The sequence below is a fragment of the Pan troglodytes genome, chromosome 14 (assembly GCF_028858775.2).
Source record: "Pan troglodytes isolate AG18354 chromosome 14, NHGRI_mPanTro3-v2.0_pri, whole genome shotgun sequence".
Taxonomy (NCBI): Eukaryota; Metazoa; Chordata; class Mammalia; order Primates; family Hominidae; genus Pan; species Pan troglodytes.
In genome coordinates this window covers 119,995,201-120,007,886 of record NC_072412.2, presented here as the reverse complement: position 1 = coordinate 120,007,886, position 12,686 = coordinate 119,995,201, and the positions used below count along the sequence as shown (strand labels likewise).

Sequence of the window (12,686 nt, the reverse complement as noted above, 5' to 3'; positions counted from 1 at the left end):
AGAGACCCAGATCAAAAAGAAAATAATGGTATGGGTCAGATTCACAGAATAAGCACTAACTTTTATGCAAACTGAAAATAAAGATTTTATCTAAAAGTTATTTGGGGAAAATAAGCAGACTTTATCAAGAATTAGAGCTTGGTAAGAAGGTAACAGAAACCCATTGTTAGAAACAGGTTGACTCTGTGTAGCTTTCCATAGTAGAGTTTAGAGTTTCTTGTCATGATTACCTTATCAATGCAGTATAATAACTACTTACACAGCACTTACATTGTATTAGGTATTATAAGTAATCTACAGATGATTTAAAGTATATGGGAGGATGTGCATAGGTTATAGGCAAATACTACACCATTTTATGTAAGGGACTTGAACATTAATAGATTTTGGTATCCTCAGAGGTTCTGCAACTAATACCCCATGGATGCCAAGGGACAACTGTACTTAGAGGTAGAACGTCTCTGCTCTTCCTACATGTCCTTATTTTTAACAACTTCTGTTCTTACAAATAATCCTAAGTCAATCAATAAAACTTCAAATTCTATTTACAGCTTAAAAGTACCAAGAAATACTCTGATCATTCATTCAACTGCCAAAGAAAATGACAACCGAGTATTTTTCCTCTTTTAAACCAAAAAAAGTTTTTGGTTTAATACTAACAAAAGCTTTAATACTCATTTTAGATATTCCTCTAATACATCTATTTACAATATATCACAGAACTATATTCTGGTTATTAATAATCTCACTTCTTACCAGGATCTGCTAATCCAGTGGTCTCTAACAGTATGTAATCAAATTTCCCCTTCTTTTGCATCAAATTCTCAATAGCTCTAAGGCCATTGTCCCTGGAGAATACCAAAACATAATTTACAGTTAACTACCTAAATATTTTGAAGTGATTATTATAAACACTTTAAAATGTATTCAACAACCCAAGACAAAAGTATCCTCAGGAATGTGAAAATTTAACTCACTTCTAACCTTCTAACAAAATGTCCGTCCCATATTTACCAGTGAGAAAACAATAGATGCATATATATAATAGGGAAAAAGAAATCATATACATAATAATACTTTATTAAAATTAAAAGCAGAGGAAACTTTATCTGACCAAGTATCTTTTTATAGCTTTATGAAATTTTTAAAAAGCAACATACAAAATAATGATAAAATTTATTAACTATAGTAGTTTAATATAATAGCTAAAGGGACACTGATATTAAACACCATATAATTCTATTTTACATTAGGATGCAAGGTTTTAATTTCCTTTTTTCTTATTTTATCAAAAGTGAAGGAAAATCCTTAATAGATTACATTTTGGTTGTTCAAGAAAGTCTGTTATAATTTTATCCTTGCCAAAACATTTGACACAAAGTCAAATACCTAAGGGAGTAAATGATGCCGAAGAGATTTAATTCACTAGAATACACAAAATTAACAGTACAAGTAGTCATTTTTATAATTCATTCAACAAATATTTGAGTGCTACTATGTGTTGGGTAACTCTTCTAGGGTATATGGTAGACTAGTGAACACTGTCCTTGAAAACTTTACTAGTAGAACATAATGTAAGGTTTTTCTCTTTTTTGATAGTCATTTATTTTTTTTTATAAGGTTGAACACTTAGAAATATGACCAATGACAGATTAAATTCAGAATAATCATTTTTTACATATGAGACTTTCATGCACTAGAGATTAAATAAGCCCTGACATCAAAAGCAATAAAAACTCAATAAAAGGACCAAAACATTAGAGCAGATAGAAAAGACAGCAAGAAACACTTTAAGAAAATGCTTCCTAATAAGTTTATTTTCTATTTGTTTAAAAATACAATGAAGCAAACTGTGTAAATTCAGTTAAATTACTCAAGAAAATTAAAGCTGGAAATATAATCAATAAACATTTCTAGTAAACCATGTACACAGTAAACACATTCCTCACTTCACTGAACAGCAGAGGCAACCGTTTCTAAGTTCCAGCCACTCTTCATAGAGCTCTCCACCTTGGCTGACAGCTAAGGATTTCTCCAGCGCACTTCCTAGAATAATTAACAAACAGCACTCTTTAGCTTATGTCCATTAGCCAACAAAAAACAAAGATGAGGATAACTCAATAATGGAGATCTTAAAGCAGAAACTGCATTTTATAACTTATATTCTTTCATTTTATTCATGCAGCCTCGATATCTAAATTACAGTACACTACATTATTTTAGCTTTTATTTAAGATGACTTAAGCCCTGAAAAAGACACATCCTAAACTAATAAACATACCTACTTCCTCCTTAGGCCTCTTACTTGGCCACCCCCATTTCTTAATAAAGTAGCTATCTTGAAGGCATTTTTTTCTTGTCCAGGGTAAACTTTCTAAATAGACTAGTATGTTTTATATACTGGATTTTGTATGCCCTTCAACCTCTTAAGAGACCGCCTTATCTATCTTTTTCTTTTCATTCTTCTTCTAAATTGTTTCTGTTAGACAAACTGCTGAATATTCCCAATGAGTAAAAACCCTAGTTCATCTTGAGGAAGGTTTTTGGCCAGTGTACCATGTGCTCATTTAAAAATTAAACTTATAGGGAGGCCAAGGCGGGCGGATCACGAGGTCAGGAGATCGAGACCATCCTCGCTAACACAATGAAACCTCATCTCTACTAAAATTACAAAAAATTAGCCAGGTGAGGTAGCGGGCGCCTGTAGTCCCAGCTACTCAGGCGGCTGAGGCAGGAGAATGGTGTGAACCCGGGAGGCAGAGGTTGCAGTGACCCGAGACTGTGCCACTGCACTCCAGCCTGGGCAACACAGCGAGACTCCATCTCAAAAAAAAAAAAAAAAAACCTAAACTTTTAGTCAAATTCACATATTTTCCTAGCAATACTTACTTAAGAAAGAATAAACTATATTTGAAATGCTTGTTATCTATAAGAATTATTTTAAATGTTTTACTTTTCCTCTAATAAAGAAATGTACCAAATGGTGAAGTTCTAAAAGTCCACTAAGCAAATGAGCTCCCATAAAATCGAGTAGTTTTACACTTACATATTTTTTATATTTCAGCTAGGTATTAATAAAGAGCTTCTAAAGAGGTTGCTACAGAATTCAGACTATATACAGAACATTAATGAAACATGAAGAAAAGTATTGAGAATGCTGTGAAAAATAAAATTGCAAAAATGATCCGGGAAAAAATAAAGAAAATAGTAAGAATAAATGTAATCAGTGTGCAATAGGTTATTTAATAAGATGATGAAAAAAACAGTCTGTTATTAGAAATCTCAGGATTTTTGCCTAAAAAGCACTTTTCTCTTTAGTTTATTAAAACCAGAAATCGAATATAACTGGCTTCCCATCCTGTTCATAAAACCTAGCTCTTTTACTTTTTACAACTGAAAAAAAATAGTACATTTTAAAAGAAATCGTTTAATAGATATTGTTTTTTGGCTAGAAGTGAGCTTTGATTACAATTCATACTTATGAAGAAAAACTCCTATAAAGATAACAGAAGTATTGTGTCTAGAGCTATTTTTTTGACTACAGTTTAATATTTCAGTTGAGAAGTTAAGCACACTTATTTTCACAGATAACTTAAAATACATGAGGATAAAGACCATATGTTTACCTCATTTTTAAAATACTGAGTTTTAACTGCATTGCAGATAATAAACATTAAACAAAGTTAACTAATAACAGAAGCATTTTCAAATATTTTTCATGAGTTGCAATAGAGTCCATACAAAAGTGCCTTTCTAATTCCTAAAAAAAACATTTTTTGGCCAGGCATGGTGCCTCATGCCTGTAATCCCAGCAACTTTGGGAGGCCGAGGCGGGTGGATCACAAGGCCAGGAGCTCAATCAAGACCATCCTGGCCAACATGGTGAAACCCTGTCTCTACTAAAAATACAAAAATTATCTGGGCATGGTGGCGCACGCCTGTAGTCCCAGCTACTCGGGAGGCTGAGGCAGGAGAATCACTTTAACCCAGGAGACAGAGGTGGCAGTGAGCTGAGATTGCACCACTGCACTCCAGCCTGGCGACAGAGAGAGACTCCATCTCAAAAAAAAAAAAATAAAATAAAAAATAAACGTTTTTTCATATGTCTAGATTTTTACTTCTGGAGTCATTTATTTCAGGTAAAAATGTAGTTTAATTCTGTTAATATGAACTCCAAAGTTATACAAAATAAAATTTTATTAAAACTAATTTCAGTATCTCAACCCATATAAATCTTAACAGAAATTAATCTAATTTTTCTAAAGCTATCCACATCAATACAATACCTTGCATTTTCATTTTTAAATATGGAATATCAATTCACCAGAGGAATAAACAGTCACACAAAATCTTGCAACATGACATTTATTGAACTTTACTTACCTTCCCCAAATTCATTTAAAATGACCGCTACTCTTTTACTATGTTGCTCTGTCAAAATATAGTTCAGAAGTGTTGTCTTCCCAGCACCTATAAAACATATTTTTTGTAAATAAAAAAATTCAAAATAATTTTAAAGATACAAAAAACATATAAAGAATCCTAACGTTTTTGAGAATTTGCGTGCTATTTTTCATATATTATTTTAGTAGAGAATATCCTAGAGGATAAGATTAAAGCATCCTTTGAAACCTGTTGCAAAATACTTTATGTAGACATAAAATTTTATAAATATTTACAAACACTCCTACAAGTTGAAACAGTTTCTTCAACCCAGGCTAACCTTCCCTAAAATTTACACACACTCTTTTATTTATAATGACCTTTTATTTCAACATTAACGAGACGCAACTTCAGGCTGACTATATGGCTACTTATAGTATGCTTTAAATAATCTATAAAAGTTTTTATGAAATGGGGAATAGAGCCAGGTAGTGTCAACAATGGACAGAATGTTCAGTAAGATAAATTCATAAAGCTATACCAACTTTATCCAGCAGGTGGCATATGAAACCCAATATGTCAATCTCCAGTAGAAAAAAAATAGTCTTGTGAACCGTACACACTAAAATTCATAGAGGAAAAAAAGAAAATCCTAACTGCATAGTATTGTAGTTCAATTGTATGACTATATCATTTCTTTATCTTTTTTTTTTTGTTGGACATTTGGTTTGTTTCCAGTGTTTTACTATTACAGTGCTGCTAAAAACTTTTACATGTAGGCTATACATGTCTTCTGAAATACATTAAGTTTTCTAGTATATAACTAGATCTTCCTATAACTAGGAAGATTTTACGGAGTATTAGGGTATTAATATCTTTTAGGTCATATTCCTTTCAAAGCTTTTTAAGAGATGAAGGCTTATATTTAGAGTACTTTAGGAAGCTCAACATCACAAAAATATGAAGTATAGAATGGAAGAGAGAGACTTAGGGCAATGAGGAAGATCTTAAAACCAGTCCAAGCCTGAGACAGAGGCCCTGAACATGAGTGTTTCACAGGGCAGTGATGTGAAAACTGAAAGGAAAGGGTGAATGTAAGAAATCTTCTAAGAGAAGATTTACTAGGGCTTTTTAACCATATTATGAAAAAAAAAACCACTTTAAGACATAGTTCATTCATTCGAAGGTTTCTAATACGTTACAGATTTATGCTGGGCCTTGGTGAAAAAGTGAACAAGATAGTCTTTGCCTTCATAGAGCTTAGAAATATTAAGGGAAGGGGGGAATGGAGGGGAATTCAGTGAATAAGGAGGCAATTATGTCACAGGGTGACATATTCAATAGGAGATGCACAAAATGCTATGGAGAACCTAAGAGGGACATCTAGCCAGAGGAGTCACAGTAAAAAAGTACCTATTCCAAGGGGCTAAAACACTTGGCACCTTTGAAGTAACATTAGTTCATTGTGCGGGGCCAATTTGGCAGGCTGGAAAGGTTGGCAAGATCCAGATCCTACAGGTCCTTGTAATTCATGTTAAGGAATTTGAATTTTAACCCATAGGGACGCCACTGAAAGGTGTGACGCAGTCGGATTGACATTTATAAAGATCATTAAGGCTAACATGCAACGAATAAATTAAAGGGCAGCAAGACTCCAGATTAGTCAGGAGGCTTTTAGAGTATTCCAAATGGTTGGGATCACAGAAGCAGGATTTGGGGGGATGGTAACAGATGAAGTTTCAGACATGTTAAGTTTTAAGTTGTAGGACATCAAAATAGAAATTACACAGGTGTGTAGCTAAAGATGGACAAAGGGGGAAGGAGGAGGGAGCCTTAAAAAGAAGCCAGAGAAGCAGGTGGAAAAATCAGAAGAAAAATGTAATAGAAGCCAAAAGAACAGTGTTTCAAAAAGGGAAAATGGTCAGGGATAGGAGTGAAACTATCCCTAGATTCAGCAACAAGGTTGCTGGTATTAATTCTCACTCCTGAGCTTCAGATCATTTTCTCCAATCATCTACTGACCTACCAGTGAGCAACACGGCAAAGGCCCGAGGGGCACGTTTGAAATACATTGTTTTGGACAAGAAATTTGTTCATCTTCTCAGCAGAGCAGCCTCTGAATAACTGTGGGGAAACGCCAAAAATAAATTCCTTTATAAAATTACTTCCGAGCAAAAAACGGGAATAAACTTACAGTCTACAAAGTTTTTAAAAAAACAAAAGCAGTTATTTCTTATTTTTACATAAAAGGTCACGAAGTGGCCCAAGTCTGTACCTGTCTCTAGCAACAACTAGGAATATTATTTCCCGGAAACAGTATCATTTTATTTACATTTCTTAACTTTTTCCAAACTTCTAATACAGTCATATATTTGTTCTAGCCCTTCTATTTAACTGTAAGGTTTAAAAATATATTTCTCAAACTTTTCCAGTAAGAAACTTCTAGTGTAAGTGCATAAACCGCCCTTCACGAAACTACCAACTTCACAAACTTGTGGTTTCGAGTATCCCTGTACACTCTAAACGTTCTTAGTTTGAGAAATAGTCTTGGAGGACAGAGATTTTATTCTTACTTCCTACGCAGTGGTTTACAAACAGACCTCCAAAAAAAAGTGTTTAAGATGGGAGCACTTCCTGCCAACTGGCTGGAGGACTGTGGCTCGTGGGGAAGGGGAATCTACTGACGAAAGCCCCACGTGTCGGGCATTTTACAGACGGGACTTGCTTTCATGGCAATAGGTAGGTGGTTCCGGCCCTGTTTCACAGGTGACAGGTATTTTTCCATTTTCAGGTGAGGTAGATGAGCGTCAGGAAGGTAAGATAACCTGGTAAGAGGTCACAGAGACAATTAGGGGGGCGTGTCTTAGCTTCAAAGCCTTGTTTCAAAGGCTAACTTTCCATCTCACTTGAGAAACGGGAATCTAACGCAGAGGGGACCGGGCATCATTAACTCCCAAGATGAGAGGTAACCCATACGAGAAGCAAGTGACCCAGCCCCTACCTCAAAGACATTTGCTCTTGATCATGAGGCCCCAATGCCCCAGGAGAAGAGGCACCGGCAGCCCGCAAAATCCCATGACACCAGAGTTCACGGCATTTTGTGACTGGGATGGTTAGTTACCTAAATACCCGGTGATGATTGTGACTGGGATCTTGGCGCCGAGGCCAGACTTTTCCTCCACCTCGCTTTGCGTCGTCTCAATGGGAACCAATTCAGGACAATCCTCTTCCTCATCCGCAGATCCAACAGCCGGTAACATTCTGGCCTACAGCACGTCCCTACCTCAGCTGAACCGCTGGGACCAACACGCCGGACAGCAGCCGCGCACGCCCAGCGCGCCACTCCAGGCCTGCCCGGGGCCTGACGTCATCACATCGCGACGCCAGCTGATCCCGCCCGGATTACCTGGGCTCTGGACGAGAAGTGCCTCGTCCCTTAGCCACACCCCCCGGGGAGGTGGGCTCTCCCCGACGACAGCTGGACACGCCCCTGGGCGTGTTCTGTGAACCTGAGCGACGCTGCGGAGAGTCCTTAGGGCGCACTAACCACCTGTCTGAAGGTGTCACTGGCGCCTAGAGCCTTAATAAGCTACTGGCTGTAGGTAGAGCTGAGGCCAGCCTGCTGGAAATCTGGAGTGGGTAGCCTGACCTAACCAGTTCCCACAGGGCATAGATTTTATCAACTTGATTTTTTAGTCTCGTTAAAAAAAAAAAAGTTTTAATTCATAGGGGAAAGAATGGAAGGTTATAACATTACAATTTTAATTGTAATTTTTATACCTGAAGGATAACCAGTGACACTTTTTTCTTTATTATTACATATTATATATGTAATTCCAAATTTTTAGTATTCATGCATCACTTTTATTTACTTTTTTCTCATTATTTATTTGGACCTCAGGTAACCTAAGTTCATTAATCATATTTGTTGGTGCATGACACTCTCATCACTAATCCATAGATAGCCCTTCTTTCTAATATAAATTTATAGTGAACTCTTTTGACCTCATTCCTAACCTAAAAGCATTACCAGTAAGTTACACGTACCTATGTGCACCGCCCCCGCTTCCAATCCACAGCCTGCCCCATAAGATAGTAACAACAGTCATGAATTGGTTCTGGATTGCTGATCATTCCCTGTTTTCTTTTTAGTTTTATCACATATCCCATGTATGTACTTAGAGAATATGTTGTTTAATTTTGGGTGTTTTTGAGCTTCATAAAATTATCCATATAATATATAAACTCCTGAGGCTTGCTATATTTTTCAGCATCACTGCTGTCTTGTATTCTATTGTGTGGCTACACGGCAATTTATTCATTTCCTCTCAATTGTTCCAGGTTTTGCTCTTATGAACAGGGCTGCTATGAACATTTTTCCTGACATATGTGTGTGCAACTTCCTCTTGAGTGTCTGTGTAAGAGTTGAATTGCTGGGTCCTAGATTATTCAAATGTTTTACTTCACAAGAAAATGCACAATTATTTTTCAAAATGTTTGTACAAATTGATACATTTTCCCAGCAAATTATAAGAGATCTCATTGGTCTCTATGTCAATATTATCAGGCATGCATTTTTCACCAATCAATTGAGTACAAAAGAAGACTTCATTGTGATCTTCATTTGCATTTCCTTGATTACTAACAAGGTTGAGAATCTTTTCATGTGTTTTGGCAATATTTAATTCTTAGAATGACCCTGTAGAGTGTTATCCCTCTTTCAAACAGGAGGCACCAAGAGTTAAGTTACTTGTCCAGGTTAGGTCATAAAAATCTATCTGATGCACAAGTAGAATGTTTTACTACTATCCTGATGCCAAATAGAAGGTTGACTTTTCCTTCCTTCTCTGAAATTCCCCATAAAATATACTGTGTGTATTCCATTAGTTCTACTGATAAGTACATATAACTTGAAAGTATTTATCACGCCTTTTGCAGAACACAGTTAAGACAGAGGGTTTATATTTGTGCAAATGAGTATATTATATTCACACATACACTCGGTCTGAGAAATCAGGTCTTGAATGCTTTGCCAGCTTTGACAATGTAACCATGAACCAGCTGAGGAAGAAATAAGGCAAATACCTTAGGCATGGTGGTTCAGTTCACTTTATTCTACCAAAGGAGAGAAGCTGTGATGGGTAGCCCAAAATAGATAGCTTACACCCTAAACACAATGGTTCATAAGCTTTTTCGTTTCAGGAATGCTATGAAGTATTGATTTTTTTGGCAACCTAAGGGAAGGAGTAACATTGCACCCACAGGCATCACACTATTTGCTTGATGTCCCTTCAGCACTGCATTACTGCCTGAATAGCAGCTATTACGGCCCTCACCACCTTCTTTGACATATTTTTTAAAGTACATTCTTGTGGGTTCCCAATATGGCACTGGCTGAATGTTATACTAAAATCCCTCTTTCTGTTTTTTGAGACAGGGTCTCACTCTGTCGCCCAGCATGGATTGCATTGGCACGATCACAGCTCACTGCAGTCCTAAACTCCTGGGCTCAAGTGATCCTCCCGTCTCAGCCTCCCAAGTAGCTGGGACTCTAGTCATATGCCATTACATCTGGCTAATTTTTCTTTTTCTTTTTGGTAGAGACAGGGTCTCACTATGTTGTCCAGTCTGGTCTAAAGTCTCATCTCTAACAATGAGCAACCTGTAACCTATGAGGCCAGCTCAGTCAAGTTGACCAAATAGCATTGTTGTAACAGTATGTAGCCTCAGTGAGAGAAAAATAAGTTTTACACATTGGCCAAAAATTAAATGCACCACAAATATCTATCAACTGATAGACAACCAAAATGTGACAAATGGATAAACAAAATATGATCTATCCATACAATGGAAAATTATTTGGCAATAAACAGGAAAAAGGACTGATACCTGCTACAAAATGAATCAATCTTGAAAACATTATGGTAAGTGAAAAAAGCTATTCACAAAAGACCACATGTTGTATGATTCCATTTATATAAAATATCCAAAATAGGCAAATCTATAGAGACAGAAAGTACATTAATGGTTCCCAGGAGTGGAGGACTGGGGAGAGACTACAGTGGTTTTTGGGCGGTGATGAAAATGTTCTAAAATTGATTATGGTGATGGTAGTACAACTCTGATTATACTGAAAACCATTGACTTGTACACTTTAAATTGGTGAATTGTATCATATGTGAAATTTATCTCAATAAAGCTGCTATTCTTAAAAGAAATAAACACCTATCTGTGCATCAAAATGGGGTGCTTGTGTGCATTTGTAGAGAAACACTGTCTTCAGCAGTTTCAAGTTCTGGCCTTAGGCACAAGTATAAAGATTACAGCTTGATAAAATTTTTCCTTTAGTCTGTTCCATATTCCTCTTCAGTTAAATTTTTATCTATGGATTCTGTGGAGTCCTGTCATTTTATTTTCTCAGATAGAGTTGTAATTTCAGTTCTCCCAAAATAGCTGGGCATGACTTTTTATTTTTATTTCTTTTTTCTTTTTGAGATGGAGTCTTGCTCTGTTGCCGAGGCTGGAGTGCAGTGGCACGATCTTGGCTCACTGAAACCTCTGCCTCCGGGTTCAAGCGATTCTCCTGCCTCAGCTTCCTGAGTAGCTGGGATTACAGGTATGCACCACCACGCCCAGCTAATTTTTGTATTTTTAGTAGAGACGAGGTTTCACCACGTTAGCCAGGCTGGTCTTGAACTCCTGACCTCCTGATCCATCCACCTCAGCCTCCTAAAGAGCTGGGATTACAGGCGTGAGCCACCGTGCCGGGCTTTTTTTTTTTTTTTTTTTTTTTTTAACTTATAAGAGGGTTAAATTGTTAAATTGTTAAATTGAAAATGCCTTTATAAATAAGTATGGAATTTCTTAATTATAATATTTTAGAATCTATCACAGTTTCTGATGTAACTTAAAAATTCCTCCTCATTTAGCTTTGCTATTTTGTCTCATTTACTTTAGGGTAAAACAACAACAATAACAATAATAATGTGTTGAGCCCCTAAGCATCTGATAGGCACTGTGTTAAGCACATTAAATGCATTATCCCATTTAACTCTCCAAGGTAAATACTATTTGTGTGCCCATTTTATAGATGAGGAAATTGAGGCTTAGAAAACGATAAATACCTTGCTCAAAGTCATACAATCAGTAAATGGCAGCCCTTGGGCTCAATCCAAACCTGCCTGACACTAAATCTCCTGCTCTTTTAAACCAGAAGATCTGCAAACTTTTCTGTAAAACTAGATGATAAATATCTTAGTCTTTACAGATCAAAAAGCAAATTTGAGGACATTGTGTAGGTACTTATATAATAAGAGAGAGAGCAAATGTCTACAAGTTTGAAATTTGAATTTCATGTATTAAACAAAATTATGAGGGGCCATTGTTTTGGACTGAGCTCCTGCACTAATCCCAAGCAGACCAGACCAAACCAAAATGGAGTCACTCATGCTAAGCACCACAAAATCAAACTAAAACTTTAAAAAACAGGTCCCAAAATAGACGAGTTTTTTTTTTCTTCTGAAGACAAAAGATTCCAGTATAATAAGGAAGTCCCCTCTGCTCTATCCCTTACAGAAAAGTAACCCAAAGTAACAACAGATTACTTACAAAAAAGCAATCTCAGCCAGACACAGTGGCTCATGCCTGTAATCCCAGCACTTTGGAAAGCCAAGGCAGGTGGATCACCTGAGGTCAGGAGCTTGAGATCAGCTTGGCCAACGTGGCAAAACCCCATCTATACTAAAAATACAAAAATTAGCTGGGTGTGGTAACACGACACACTTACGGACTCTTAACACACCCTTCTTACATGAAGGGAGCAGCAGAGCAGAGGGCGACAAGAGCACCAAGGCCAGGTGGAGCCACAGCCAATGTGGGCCCATCTCACTCCGCAGGGAGAAGCAACTGCACTGTGCACAGAGTGCAATCTGGCAGAAGGGAAACGCCGTCTTAAAGAGCTTCAGATGCAGCAACCTTGAAGAAGGGCTGTGCCAGAAAGTCCACTAGATGAGGCCGCAAACCTATCAAAGGGCATCAGACACTCTGTGCACAGGGTACACAAAACAATGCCTCCCACATTCTGTGACTTCCTGCGTGTGCCACTTGGACCACCACACTCCCTACCTGCACCATCTTACCTGGACAGACTAAATCTCAGCCACCTCATGACTAGGATATTAACATGGCTTCCAGTTCTATAAATTCCTCCCCCTTAAGAATGCATGTCTGTAATATCAGAAATGATGAAAACTGGACTTGTGAGTGGCTTTGTAGTAGGGATTACAGGTCCAGAATAGAATAGG

General features: G+C 37.1%; 1 protein-coding gene across 1 annotated transcript; it reads right to left on the bottom strand.

Annotated features, from left to right (window-relative positions):
* Nucleotides 1–1,799: 1,799 nt before the first annotated feature.
* LOC134808179 (zinc-regulated GTPase metalloprotein activator 1A-like) lies at nt 1,800–7,771 on the bottom strand. The gene is made up of 3 exons (XM_063792399.1): nt 7,505–7,771; nt 4,384–4,470; nt 1,800–2,046 (listed from the first exon to the last, which is right to left on the bottom strand). Exons 1-3 carry the CDS (start codon nt 7,641–7,643, stop codon nt 1,946–1,948), a joined length of 327 nt encoding a protein of 108 aa, XP_063648469.1. The 5' UTR covers nt 7,644–7,771; the 3' UTR covers nt 1,800–1,945.
* Between the last annotated feature and the right edge of the window lie 4,915 nt (nt 7,772–12,686).